This window comes from Ursus maritimus, unplaced genomic scaffold (genome assembly GCF_017311325.1).
Source record: "Ursus maritimus isolate PB19 unplaced genomic scaffold, ASM1731132v1 scaffold_24, whole genome shotgun sequence".
NCBI lineage: Eukaryota > Metazoa > Chordata > Mammalia > Carnivora > Ursidae > Ursus > Ursus maritimus.
Window position 1 is genome coordinate 16303612 of NW_024424897.1, and position 15519 is coordinate 16319130.

At 42.3% G+C, this 15519-nt stretch overlaps 1 protein-coding gene across 1 annotated transcript in view; it reads right to left on the reverse strand.

Annotated features, from left to right (window-relative positions):
• Positions 1 to 11035: 11035 nt before the first annotated feature.
• The window catches only part of ITGB3 (integrin subunit beta 3), a 48691-nt gene continuing 44207 nt past the window's right edge, over positions 11036 to 15519 (reverse strand). Inside the window, exon 15 of the mRNA XM_040640434.1 lies at positions 11036 to 13896. Within this exon, the coding sequence (XP_040496368.1) occupies positions 13831 to 13896 (66 nt within the window). The 3' untranslated portion in view covers positions 11036 to 13830. The remainder of the gene's footprint in view (positions 13897 to 15519) is intronic.

The following is a 15519-nucleotide window of genomic DNA, read 5'->3' on the forward strand; positions in this document are numbered from 1 at the left end:
AGACTTCCACATCCCACACCAAGCAATTTTAGAAATTCCCCACATTTTCGCAACGTTTTTATACTCCTATCTGAGTCACATTGGATGTGCTATTTATTACATTGCTAGTTATATTATGTTGTTACTTAAAATTGTGTCGTTTTCATACCGTGAAGTTTAATTGCAAGTATTAATATTCTAATAGAGACAGTACTTTCAAATCATTTATTTCTGAAATGTTATCCTAATTACTGTTGAATGTGATATGTCCAACATACTTGGAATTCAAAACATGTTAAAATAAAATGAAACCACGTGACAAATACCCATCTCAGAAGACATTCGATGGTTATGCAGACTTCCCCAGCAACCCACTCTATGTAACCCCTTCTAGATCTTCTCTAACCAGTTCAATCTTTACCTCTAAACTACTTGGTATACCACTTACTGCCTTCACCATTGTTACTGTCTTCACTATTCAATGGCATTAATCATTTGCCTTGTATTTTTATCAATGGATAGGTGTCTTAACATTCTTTGAATTATTTCTCACAATACCAAACACAATGCTATATGTATATAATAAATGAAGGAAAGAAAGAAGGGAGGGAGGAAGACAGGAAGGAGTGAAAGAAGGCAGGCATTTCCTCCCTATTCAGCTTACTCAGAGGTGCTTAAGGTATCAAAGTACTTAATTTTATTTTTGAGAGAGAGAGAGCTTCGTCACAAGCAGGGGTGAGGGGTAGAGGAAGAAGCAGACTCCCCGCCAGAGCAGGGAGCCTGATGTGGAACTCAATCCCAGGGCCCGGGGATCATGACCTTGAGTCACAGGCAGACGCTTAACCGACTAAGCCACCCAGGCGCCCCTCAAAGTACTTAATTTAGCAGAGTAAGCTTTATTTAAATAAACCTTGAAAGGAAGAATTGTTTCATAATTTATTGACCTATCAAAAAGTCGACAGGTTTTAATCTGCTGGATGAATCAGATACCACATACCACATACAACCCTCTCCAAGCTGAGAAAAAATAGTACAGGAAGTCTCTTCTCCATAAATTTGACAAGAGAATTGTTTCTCAACTCTTTCAATCCGATGATACATATGTGAACTTGCAAGGACAAACCAAGAGAAGTGAAGAGCTGTAGCCCTCTTTTCCAATCATCTATCCATTCAACCCTCCAATCAGAAAATTCATATGAATTTAACCCATATGAATTCAACACTGATATACTGTATGCTTACTGTGTACTAGACTATCCTCCAGGCTCTGGGGATACGGCCAGGAAAAAATAAATCCTGCCCTCATGGAGCTTACATTCTAGTCAAAGAGAGACAATAAAATAGATAAATAAGTAAAATAAGTAGTACGTTTTCTGTGATAAGTACTAAAGGAAAAAAATGTAAAGTAGGGGAGAAGAATATGAAGTATGGAGTTGGGGAAAAGATGCGGGGAACACACAGGGCAGCCAAGGAAGACCTTACTGAGAGGGAAACTTGAAAGTACAGACCTGAAGGAATTAAAGTAGGAAGCCAATCAATATCTTAAGGGAAAGCATTTCAGCCAGAGAAAAGCAAACACCAAGACTCAGAAGTAAGGAGTGTCACTGTTAAAGCAACAGTGGGAAGACCCATAAAGCTGAACCAGAGAAAACAAAGGGAAAGAAGGAGAGGAGAGCAGGGGGAATCAAGGGAGGGAGGTAGATATAGAGGGCCCCTAAATCATTGTAAGAACCTTGGCTTGTGCCCTGAGATGGGAAGCCACTGTTTTGAGCAGAAAGAAGACATGATCTAAAGTCCTTTCTGAAAGAATCACTCTAGTTGCTAGGAGGAAAATCAAGTGAGTCTAGATTTCTAAAAGCCAAGTGAAAAAAAGCACTTCAAAAAAATGAGTAATCAACTGGGACAAATGCTGCCGTTAGGTCAAGTAAGATGAGTACTGAATGACTGATTAGGTTTTCCAACAAGGAGGACACTAACAACCCTAAGAGAAGCCATTTGGGTAGCAGGGTAAGGAAATAATGTCCTTGGAGTGAGTTCAAGACAGAGTGGGGGAGAAAAATTGGAGACAGACAGAAGAGTTATGCTATAAAGGGGAAGAGAAATGAGGTAGTAGCTGAAGGGTAAAGGGGTTATGAGGGTTTAGGGTGGAGGAAAATAAAGTCATGTTCATATGCTAGGAATAATCTAGGAGAGCAAAAATTGATTACACAGAAGGGGAGAATTACTGAAACAATATTCTCAAGTAGAATAAAGGAGATGAGATTTAGGGCACAAGGGCAGGGTTTGCCCTTAGCTTAGAATATACTCATAGCAATAGATGTGGCAGAGTAATCAGCTTAATTACATGAAGAGTAGATGTGGTTGTGGAGGCTTGTGGAAATCATTTAATTGCTTTCGGTAGGCTCTACACCCAACATGGGGCTTGAACTCATGGCCCTGCTATCAAGAGTCACATACTCTACTAACTGAGACAGCCAGGTCCCCTGATTGCTTTAGTTTTCTTAGTGAAACAGGAAGCAACATAATCAACTGCGAATAAGGATGTGAGAAGAGATGCTAGAGGTTTAAGGACAGAGGTATTGTTACAAAACAGTCATCTAGGAGAATGGAAGAATTAATAGCCCACGGGTACCTGATATGGTTGCTGGGCAGCATCAGGGCCCCTTGAGGAAGTGATGGTGAATTTAATGTGAAACCAGTAAGCATAGTTGTGTTTTTTTTTCTCTAGCTATGTTCAATGCAGAAATGGTCGCACTGAGGTAGAGATCTAGATTTAACGTAGGATTACAATTTAGCCAAGGAAGTAAAATGAACTGAAAATGTGATAAAGGAACTGGGGGGAAAGGCAAGGGAGTGATTTTAATTACTGACCACGAAACAAACTGAGTAGGTGGGTGGGAAATAAATACAAGACAGGGTGAGTGACATTTAAAAAAAGGGGGGGTGGATTGAAGATCCTGGTGGGGTCCAAGGATTATCAGAGTCAGAGTGAGTCTGAAAAATAGGAATACGATGGTTGGAGAGTGAGACATACAGTACTCCCCCACCCTTATCCACGGGGGATCCATTCCAAGACCCCCAGTGGAAGCCTGAAACTACAGAGTACTAAACCCAGTATATTGTTTTACCCATACACACATCCCTATGATAAAGTTTAATTTATAAATTAGGCACAGCAAGAGAGTAACAGTAAGTAATAATAAAATAGATAACAATATACTGTAATAAAAGTTATGTGACTGTGGTCTCTCTCTCTCAAAATATCTATTGTACTGTACTCACCCTTCTTCCTGTGATGATTTGAGATAAAAGGCCTACGTGATGAGATGAAGGGAAGTGAATGATGTAGGCATTGTGACATAGCATTACGCTACTACTGACCTTCTGATGATAGGTCAGGAAGATCTTCTACTGATCCAGAGTTGACCACGGGTGACTGAAACCATGGAAATCAAAATAAAAGGGTACTAATGAGAATAAAGTGGGGGGACTACTGTATTAAGATAACAGAGTTGCAATTATTGGTCATACAAGATTGAGAATATAAAAAAGGGAGTATGTGACTGAGGAAAGATTAAATTACTGTAGGACGACAGGAACTGAGAGATCAGGGTACTAGAAGGATCATCTGTATGAATGCTAAAATCACAAGAACTATGACAGGAGTAGAGTTAGAGCAGCAGAGAATCAGGAGCTGAAATTTGACTGAAGCAACAGGGAATGGTAATGGGTGGTATAATCTGCTAATGTGAGATGCAAAACTGGGCATTTTGAGAATGGGACAAAAAAAAATGTCTGGAAGCACCTATGAGAATCAAGAAGGGGTCATCTACCCCCCCACCACCCCACCTTGTCCCAGTGGTACTAGAAGAGTGAGAGAAAAAACAGCCACCAGTAGCCATACCTGTGTTCTGCCACCACACTTTCAAATACATACTGTACTTTCTCATCTTCCCTTACACCTTGGTCATCACTATCTGATTCATCAAAAACTATCAAAAAGAAGTGAGTATATTCAAAACCCTCTGATACATCACAAGTATTTTTTAAAGTATTATATTGATTCAGTCCCTATTTAGATAAAGCTATCATATTATTACTAGAGTTTTCCAATCCTTGGCAGAGTATAGAATTTTCAAAATTTTTATAGATATGTTACAGTTAGGGAAGGAAGACACACAGATGGCCAAAAGACACACGGTAAGATGCTCAACATCACTAATCATAAGGGAAATGTAAATCAAAACCACAATAAGGTATCACCTCACACCTGTCAGAATGGGTAAATTCAAAAACATAAGAAACAAGTGTTGGCAAGGATACAGGTGCACCACACCGGCAGCCCTTAAAAACATGACATGCATTACCCCCAATTACCATCTTTAACAAATACTGAGTGAACTTCCACTTCATGCAAGAACCTGTGCTATGGAACATTCCAATAGGTCTTAATTGTTTAGACTTCTAGGGAAGGAAATAAGTAGACATGTAAACAAATTAAACTACCCACCAGATGAAAACAAGTTGCTCTAACACTTAAACACTTAAGTATATGCTGAAGGAGCAGGGAAGCTTCCCAACCACAAGGAAGACCCTTCTAGAACAGCCACCATTCCCGAAGCACCGTCAGACCCAACCCCGTCACCCCTCTGCCCCTTTACTGTCTGGCCCCAGTCACTTCGCTGCCCCTTCTGGAACCTTCCTCCATCGCCATAACTGTTCTACTTTGTCCCTCATACCGTGCTGCATCCTCCTCCCTCAACCTTCCAGGCTCTTCTCTCTCTCTACAAGTCTTGCCTCCCCACCTCTGTCCCCTGAGGGTCCTACCATGGACCCCTTCGGACTCCCAGGAGCATCTCCCTACTCCCGCCTCACGGCCTGAGGCCCCTAGTCTTCCGGGATCAGTAGGTCCTCGCTGCAAGCCCCACAATCCCTCGCGCGACCGAGCCCTCTAGCTCCGCCGCCTTCCCGGGCTCCCACGCGGCGAGGCCCCGCCCCCAGGTCACCTGACCGAGGCCGACACTCCGCCCACCAGGCCCGGGCGCTGGAAGGGTGTGTGACGCAGGCTGTTGCCGCTGCCACCGCCACTGCCACCGCCACCGCCACCGCCACCGCCACCGCCACGGCGCAGGGGCTCCGGGGCCGCGGGGAGCGGCTGAGCTCGCCGCCGCCTCCGCGACGATTGGTCTGCGCTGTGGCCTTGCCGCTCTACCCCACCTCACAAGGGCCTGTGACCTCACCCGGCCGGGCTCAGAGGCCTGGACCCGAGTGGCGGGACTGCTCCCCACGGGCTCTCTTCCAGGCACTTCGATTTCGCCTTCCATCCTGCACCCCCTACCCTTCCTGCTGCTCTCCATTCTGCGGTGCGCTGTCCCGCCCTAGTCTGACCACTTTTCAGTGTTCTTTTCTACCCATCCTTTGACTACTTCCCGCCGTCCCCTCTAAAACAGTCCATTCTTCTCGGTTTCTACTACCCTGTAACGGACTTGAGCGCAAAGCCCCTTGTTCCACTACTTGGCTGAATTTTGTTCCAGGTTGCCTTTCAGAAGACTAACGCTTCCTTTGGGAAGAGATACTTTTTCTTTGAAAATCGACTTCTTGTGTGTGCATCCTGCAGACCAAATGATATTGGTAAAAGACGCAAAGCGATTTTTCATGGCTTTTCCCGATTATTATGTCACTAAAACTTATGAATCCAATTCAGTGAAATTAATCGTTTTTAAGGTTTGCTAAAGTTGTAAATGTTCTGTGAAGCAAAGAGGGTTTTGCAAATATTTTCCCCAAAAAGCCCACGATTTGAGGTATATTTTCTTCACGTATAGGTAAATTTATTCACATTAATGGATCCATTGTTGGTTGTTGACATTGTGGTGAACAGCCTGGGCTTTAGAGACAGATCTATTGAAATTCAATTATTCAGCCAATTGTCCTAATTGCTTACTGTATGCTTAGGCTCTCTAAGCCTCAATTTTCTCATTCTTTCAGGATTGTGATAGTTCAAAAATGTATATGTAGTGCTCAATTAATGCTAAATAAATGCTAAAATAATTAATTCCTTCTGAGATACCACTGTGCCTGTTTGTATCTTAAATCCTGCTCTGTAGGCGTTCTTTAGTACTTTCAATATGTATGTGGTTTATCTCCCTAAATAGTCTATAAATAATCTGAGTCCTAAGACAACGTTCTTTTTTTTTGTAAACACCCCACCCTCTATTCCCTGCTTCCCCACCCCCCACACTGTTACAGTCACCTCTATTAATGGACTCAGCCCATTTTCCATCTATTTATAAAGCATCAACTTCTGATGTGTAAGGATTATAATGGTTTCGGTCTGTGTGGTGATCAACAGATTGTGGATGCTTCACAAATATTGAACACTTATAATTTTTAGTAATGAGTCTATTGATGAATTAGTTTCTGTATTAGTCAGTTTCACAGACCCCCCCCCTCCCCCAATAGCGCCGAGAGTATATTAGTTAGGATTAGATTCTTTTACCAGTAACAGAAAATCCTTGAATAACAGTGGCCTAAGCAAGATAGAATTGTATTTCTCACATTGAGGAGATTCAGAGATGGTCACTTGGGAGGCAGATAATTGTTTACCATAGTTGCATGCTTGCCATCTTCTATTTTATTGCCCCACTGGCTGTCATTCCAGTGTCAGCTTAAGGGAGGTATGGCAGAATACCCTTCAATCAGACAAAAGCCTCTGTAAAGATTTTAAGGTTATGCTTCTTGGATCCTTTTATTCAAATAATATGGCTTCTAAGAAGCTTAAGGCTTTTGTCCTTCTGCAGAAGCCCAAGGTACAAAAAAAAATTTAGCTCAAAGATATTTATGGATAGGGCTCTTATCTCATGGAATGAAACCCAAAAAGATTTGCAGGAGATTCACAATTTTTTAGGCTATCATCAGAAACACTGCCAGCTTGAGCTGAAAGACTCCAAGTACAAAAAGGAAAGAGGCCTTTGGACCCTCAAGTTCTATAAGCACGAAGCAGGCCAAGAAAACTACTTAGATGTAAGCACATGCTACCTTTAATGGAAAAAAAAGATGACTTACAGATTAAAACCAAGAGCCTAGAGAGTGGAACCGAAATCCATGGAGAATTATTTCCAGGCATTGAATATGGAACTGTAAATGTGTACTCAATGAATTTCAGAATTGCTATGGACCAGCAACTTCTGTGAACCTCCCGTTTTCTGCCTGTTCTTTTACATTGGTTGTTGTAAGAAAGAAGCATATAGCTTTTTTTCTGTAGGACTTCAGATTGAGAGGTACTGTACTCAAGTGGCTGAATATAATATATCCAAGAAGCTTCGTCTGCCCCAGGACCTATTTAGAGGACAAGACTCTGAACTGCGAGTGAATGCTATAATGAGATAAGACTCTGGGGTCTTGGGAGGGGTGAATGCATTTTGCATATGGGAGGACTATAAATAATTTGTGACTAGAGGGTGGACTGTGACATTTTTAAAATATGTGCACAAATTCTTTGGTGTATTACTTTCTTCTTGTTACTGTAACAAATTACCACAGAATTAGTGGCTTACACAACAATTTATTATCTTACATTTCTGGAGGTCTGAAGTTCAAAATTGGTCTTACAGGGCTAAAATCAAAGGCTGCATTCCTGAAGGCTCTAGAGGAAAATCGGTTCCTTACCTTTTCCAGCTTCTAGAGGCTATATGCTTTCCTTTACTCATGGCCACCTCACTCAGACCTGTTCCCATCATTATATTTCCTACTCTCACTCTGATCCTCTTACCTTCCTCTTATAAAAACATTTATGATACTAAGGCTACCCAGATAATCTATGAGATTTCCCTGTTTCTGTCCTTAATTACACCAACAAAATCCTTTATTCCATGCAAGCTTGGTAAAATATTTGCTGGTTCTCGGGATTAGAACATGGATATCTTTAGGGGGGCGGGTGGGCAGGGGCAATGAGTCTATCCAGTATAATGCTCATCTCTTCAAAAGATGGCATCTAGTCCACTCCTCTTGAATGTGGGTTCGATGTAGTGGACTACTTACAATGAATAGAGTGTGGCAGAAGTGATAATATGACACTTACAAAACTAAGTCATAGGGGTGCCTGGGTGGCTCAGTAGGTTGGGTGTCCAACTCTTGATTTCAGCTCAGGTCATGATCTCAGGGTCCTGAGACCAAGCCCTGCATCTGGTTCCATGCTCAGTGGGGAGTTTGCTTGAGATTCTCTCTCCCTCTCCCTCTGCCCCTCCCCCTGCTCATGCTTGCTCTCTCTCTCTCAAATAAATCTTTAAAAACAAAAAACTAAGTCACAGGGGTGCCTGGGTGATGCAGTTGGTTAAATGTCTGATTCTTGGTTTCAGCTCAGGTTGTGATCTCAGGGTCATGAGATCGAGCCCCGAGTCAGGCTCTGTGCTCCACACAAAGTCTGCTTAAGACTCTCTTTCCCTCTCTCTCCCCCTGCCCTTCTCCCTCACTCTCTCTCTCAAATAAATAAATAAATATTAAAAAAAAAAAAAACTAAGTCATAAAAGACATTGCAGCTTCCTCCTTGCTTTCTCTTGGATTACTCACTTAGGGAGAAACCAGCTGATATACCACAGAAACTGCAAGATAGTGTTTGTTGTTTTAAGCTGTTAAATTGTGGGGGAATTTGTTATGTAGCAATAGATAACTACTACAGTCCCTTAGGTCACATCCTGATCCATGACGTCTGCTTAAATTCTAGCTATTATCTCTACATTCCAGTCTTCCTGGAGAAGGAAGGGAAGAAGAAAGACATGCTCCCTCCTTTCTGTGGCACTTACTGGAAGTTGCATGCACATCTTTCATTTACATCTCACTGTCTTTGAGATGGACATGGCACACCTAGCTGCAAGAGAGGCTAGGAAACAAGACTTATTCTGGGCAGCCATGAGTCCAGCTGAAAATTAGGAGTTCTGATATATGAGAAGCGGAAAACAGATAGGGGGGCACAATTAGCAACCTCTGTCACAATGCATGATTGTAAGTGTCGGGAAAAGCAAAGTCTAGCATACGTTCATCAACATTTTTCCTTTTTCTTAACAAAGTATTTTCATTGGCCACCAAATGCTATTTACACACCCAGCACTCTGCTCTCTCCAAAGAATCATGACAATTGTGTATGAGTCACAGGAAAACCCAAGTAATATATTACATAAGCCACAATGAATGGTGAAATTTTTTTTTACAAAGTTCTTTTCAGGGACACCAATAAAGAATAATTTACTGGGAGATTTTGCCTAAAGGCTCTTAAATTTCCTAAATGTTGCTTTCCAGATACTTATATTCTGTGAGCATGCTTTGATGCATTGTCAGAAAACACACAGCTGATGGAAATTGTTTCCTCTGTGCAAGAGGTCGGAGAGACCCCACTACGACAGCAGTTGCAAGGAACACAATCACGTTCCTGACTGACAATTTTCTTTTCACATACTAACCATTCTTGGGTAGCCACGTTAAGTGGACCTTAAATTTTATTTCACAACATTGTTGACCCCAATCACAAGCATTTAAAACTACCTCTTTGAATGCTTTAGTCAAACTACAAAAAATTAGAAATATATATTTCCAGAAATATATTACAAAACCAAATGGAAATTATTTCTCAACAAGTATTAAATGGCTTCCGTGCAAAGCATAGGTTACTGTTTCCCTACATCAGTGTGAAAAATGAATGCACTGTAATTCCAAGACAACCTGCTTGGTATTGGTCCCAGGGGTCATTAGACGGCTGCTACTAGAGTTCAGACGACAGAGGCCAAGAGCTGGGGGATTACTAATGTGATTTGACATATAGTTTTTCATTTCATTTTCACATAAAGTCCTCCATTTTCATCCAGACATTTAGACAACAGTTACCATTACACAAGTAAAACATAGTGAATCTTACAAAATTTCACCATAAAAGGACCCAGTCTATGTTCACGTAATATTTTTATGATGTCATGCACTGTAATGTGTTTTTAAAGATGTACATTATGTCAGGAATGCAAGACTTAAAGGCAAAGCTTATGAGTGTCCTGTAAAGTACTTCAATCCCATACTGTTGAGGCTCAACACATTTTAAATAGCAAAGTGAAGTTACACATTCTAAAGTCTTATCCTACAGAATGATAATGCAAATAATGAAGATATTGATCACAACCCCTGTGAATAAAACGTCTTCTTAGATGCCTGCCAAGGATCCTGTTAGTTGTTTGCTTGTTTGTTTTCCCTGTCATTTGGATCTAAACTAAACTTCTTTTAGTTTTTCATGGGAATTGGTGGCTGAGAGTGAACCCAAGAAGGCTTTGATCACTTAACTTGGAAAATGGATCAAAAGTAGATTTGCATTTTATGTGGGTAGATATTTGGTTTTCTTAATCTACCAACCAAACTATGTTCATAATTTTTAGTAACTGAGTTGACTTACTGCAAATTTATTAGGCCAGAAGGATAGGTATGTGACTCTCTATGTCAGTGGTTCTTAGACTGGAGTATGAAACAGAATCACCAGGAAGGTTTACTGAAAGAGAATGCTGGGCCCCACTCTCAGATTTTCTGAGTTAGTAGTTCTGGGGTGTGGCCTGTGCATTTTCATTACTAACAACTTCCCACATGATACAGAGCCTGCTGGTCCTGGGACCACACTCTGAGACCCAATTCCTTAAATAAAAGTTGGACATTTAAATGATCCTGTAAATAATTTGTCATTAAGACTTTATCGTACCAATTTATTATGCCTCCCGCAAACAAAACCTAAGCTAAATTAACAATCTGTTCTATTGAGGTTGCACAAGTTCCAAAAAATCCCCAATTAAAAAGCAAAACAACTCTAATTCTTAGAACAGTAATAACCCACTTACTTTGAAAATGTTATTAAAGTCTAAAGAAAAACTCTGGGTTCTGGAGCAAACTTCAGTTCCCGTAGTAGTCATCATTTGGTTACATTTGGAAACATGCTTGTTCTAAAATAATCATTTTTGAGGCAATGACACTTTGTCTTTTCACCCAAAGAAAACAGAAAGAACAACACAGGAAGAACTGGGCAGCCTTAGGTCAATTCGTTTTGGAAAGCACATTTAATTCGCTGTTGCACAACTCAAACAAAGGGGGTGGTTGGGAAGTCAGGAAGGAACTTAAGGCGTTCCAACCAGGAATACTTAACAAAGAGGAGTATCTTGAAGTCATGGATGGTCTAAGAATATCTGAGAGGTAAAGAACTGACTCCTTATGTGACAACTTGTCAGGAATGTTCAAAGCTTCCCGTTTCTGTCCACGGGCCCTGAGATTGAATGTAAATTACTTCCAGATGAGCTGAGCACAAATAACCTTTTGGGGCTGTGCTGATGCCAAAATACTATTTAGATGTTCACCCCACATGAGGCCAGAACTGACTGCACTTTGCTATCTCGTGAACAGGATCTCCCCACAGACAGACAAAGGCCTAGAAGCCTTGTTCCAGAAGCTCAGACAAAAGTCCTACCGGTTTTTTTTTTTTTTAATCTTTTAGATATGTGTTCTTCCTCCTTTGATATAATTTCTTCATATAAACCATCTTATCTAAATAAAACGTCCAACTACTATTCTAATGGACTCTTGTCTCAGTAGCCAAAAGATATAGTTAGGTTTGAAACTTCTTGGATTCAACTCTCAACTGTACTACCATTCCCTTCAGTAAAGGGTAATCCATGGGTGAGACAAGGTTCATTCATTTGCCCCATTCCTAATTTCAAAGCTTATTCTCAGTGTTAACCCACAGACAGAGAATACATATTTCAGCTGCTTCTTATGGATGCCTCTTCCTTATACGTGGATGCAAATGTGTACAAAGTGAACTAAGAAATAATAAACTAAGTGGAGCTCGAGTGCTACATCAGGAGATGTAACTGCTAACAAATTCTGGAGGAGGAGTTCTAGAGAGGATGGAATGAGGCTCCTCCGTTGAGAAAGCTGACATAGAATGACATCTGCTCTTGCCACAGCCAGGTCTCTCAGATCGCCCAACTAAAACAACCAAGAGTAACAATACCTCATAGAATCTTGACTGCATGCTTGAAGTCCCTGACAGGAAGTCCCAGCATCTTAGAATATCATGATATTGATATTGGCTGGTCCAAACCTATCATTTTTCAAACTAGAAAAAATTGAGGCCCAGGGAGAAGAAGGAGACTTGCCTTAATTAAGGTTAAAGATTCCTTAGCTGTAACACTGAGGCCAGGACCTAGATTTTCTGATCATCAGACCACTGTCTATAGGTCCTTCCCTTTTTCTTGATGAATGGGGTGAGGGTGGGTTGTTAATGTCAGACTAAGGTAAACACCAACGGAGCAACAGCTATGGCTAGGAAAAAAGAAGAGCCTGTATCCCAGCTCCTCAGAAAAGGCCCAGCATGCCCATGGGTCCATCCCTACAGGCTTCCAGGATGAGAGACCCGGCGACTGGGCAGCAACTTCCTATGAAGGATGCCAAGTGGGAGGGTCTGTAACCGGTCCAAGTCTGTGCTGTTTGTTTTTTCTTTTTTAACACTCTCCTTCCTCACCACCAAATAAAATTACAAAAGAATGCAAGTGTGATTATATACCTATTCCTTTCGATTAAGGAAGCCTCATCATGGTTTCAGGTGACCCAATGAGAAAAATAAAATAAAATTGCACTTGTGGCCTCTCAGATTAAAGACTGACTTAAAATGAGGTTGCCCAGCCCATAGGAGAAGAGGCCACACATGCTGATACAACTGGCCCATCATTCCAAATGTGGCAGTTATGTCCAGCGGACTTGGAGACCCATGGGAACGATTCCTTCACCCAAGGACAGCCAAGAGGTAGATAAATGCAGTCAGCCGCGTGGGTGGATGTAGACACCGAAGCACCAGGTTGGGTGTGTGGAGAGGTGCCTTGGACCAGGGGCGGAGGGCCTGAAGGGTAGGGCCAGACCTCTGGCTCTAATCACAGCACTCTCCCTGGGAGGAAAAGCATTTGGTCATGAAAGAAATCCCCAGGATGTAGCAAATGTCTACAGCAGTGAGAGTGTGGAAGGAGAAGGTAGAGAAGTGATGCTGGCCTAAGGGTGACACACTTCTTCTAAAGGAACTTCTAGGGTGGAGCTGCCGATGAGACAGATCTGAAGGGTGATGATGATGAACTGGGGGACTCTGGCACATCTGTCCAGGCCATGCATGACCCCTGAGTGGCCCTACCGTCCTCACTCCCCACAGAACTGCTAGCAAGTCTCCCCTCATGAGAGAACCATACTGGATTGAGGTGATGGCAAAAGGCCTAGGCAGCCCTGACGGTTCAGCTTGCCTCCGATTTCTCCTTCACCCTGAGGGAAGGGAAAGGAGATAAAGGTCCAGATGACACAGCAAGGCCACGGAGCTCAGCAGTTACTATCAGAGCTGCTGAGCGTCAGGCCCAAGAACCGTGAACTCAAAGTAGAGTCAAGGCCCCTTCCTCTGGAATGAGAGGCTCAGCTCTGCTTTCTTCTTCAGGAAAAAAATGGCCCAAAAAGGAAAGCTGGCTTCTCACTGAGGTAATGTAGAACACCGGCTCAGCTGTGTCAGTCACCCTCAGGTTAAGCAGGAAGAATCCCTGAAGGAGGCATTCTGTGGACGAAGGTTCAGGAGCTCTGCTTGCCTGGGACACACCACAAGTTTTAAATTACACATTCCCCCACACGCAGCAACTCACACATACACATGCACAGAGACCCACACCTCCACAGACTGACGTTCTTCCGGCCCACCCCACACCCAGCTCCCAATCCCGCCCCACAGATATCGTTCCCTGTAAACATGACAACAGAGATGTCCACAATTCTGGGACAGCTTGATAGTGATCTGAGGATGACTCCTTGTCATTAAGTGCCCCGGTAGGTGATGTTGGTGAAGGTGGATGTGGCCTCTTTGTACAGTGGGTTGTTGGCCTGCAGAGAAAACAGAGAAGCGTCTTACAGTGAATTCCTCAACTCTCCCCTCCCCTCAAGGATTACATTTCATCTGAAAAGTCTACCCAAGACACCCTTCTCTGGGATATACTATTGATGAACCACTTAGTGCTCATTGTACCCCCATGTTCTCTCTCAAGATGGGAGTAGATACAAAATAAGAGCAGAGAGAAGGTGGAATGCCATCCTGCTGCTATTTCTAAGGGGTTGAATCCAGCCCATTAGTTTTTGGGGATCACCAAACATTTCAGGATCGCTTTTCACCAGTATCGATTTCTTGCCTCTCTCCTGAACTCTCCTTTTTTGCCCTTCTCCCCATTTTTCCTTCCTTGTGACCATCCTGGGGGGTGTGGGCAGAGACGGGAAATGTAGCAGGTCGTAGCTGAAACCAAGAGGACAGTATTGCTCAAAATAACTTTAATTTGTTCTCATTTCATCCCTCTAAGCACTACCCATGAATAGTCACATTAGCAGGAAAAAATAAACCCTCACTGGGTTTCCCAAATTCTTTTCTTTTTTAAAAAAGATTTATTCACTTATTTTAGTGGGGGGCAGGGGCAGAGGGAGAGAATCTCAAGCAGACTTTGCTGAGCACAGAGCCCGACGCAAGGATCAATGCCACAACCCTGAGATCATGACCCGAGCCAAAACCAAGAGTCACATGCTTAACGGACTGAGCCACTCAGGCACACCCACCACACACAATTATTTTCTAACAAAAAGTGACAAATCCCATAAGATCTGATAGTCTTTACGGGTCAACATCGTCATGTGCCTCAGAGGTTCCAGATTTCTGTACTGGGCTAAAAGAAACACTTGTTTCTCAAGTTTCTTCGGACCCTTGGGTACAAAAGCCTGAAGTCACCATCAAATGGAAACAAACTTTCAGCCTCCCCCTGGACATTCATGGAGTCAAGCAGCCATTTGCAATGTCCAGAAAAAAGTTAAAATGTAGAAGATGAGCTGAAGGAGAACAGAGTAAAATTAAGCATGTAGAAAGTTTTCAGTAGACGCTTGTTTCATTTAATTCTATCAGAATAAACTGCAGGGAGGATATTTTTTAAGAGGCTGGCCCAAAAAGTAATTCCTATCATAACTTAATTCCCTCCCACAATTGGGCAAGCTTCTTAAGCTCTCTGTGCTGTTTCCTTACCTATAAAATGGGAATAATAATGCTGTCTCCTATCCACGGCTGTTGTGGGAATGGAAGAAGTTAATACCTAAAAATTATTTAGAACAGTTCCTGGTATATCTGAATCCCACCAAAAGTTAGCTAACTTATTTTTTTTTTTCCTGTTTGTGTTTAATGCTTTGGACTTCATCAGTATATAATGTATTATATGTTCTCAGTGTAGGATTCTCAAGTTTGTCTTAATTTCCTCAACTGGAGAAGAAGTCTCTTTTTCATTGCATCAGTGTCCAGAGCAGAGCTGGGCCCTACCTGTGTTCAGTCAGTACTCACTGATGTGGCCTGTCATCACTGTGTGGTAGAGAGAGAATCAGGTGGTTTCCAGGAATAATAAAGACACGGGACCATCTCCCAATTTCCAGAACAGAGGCTAACAGGGAAATTATGGGCTAGCTGAACCTGGCCACCCCAGG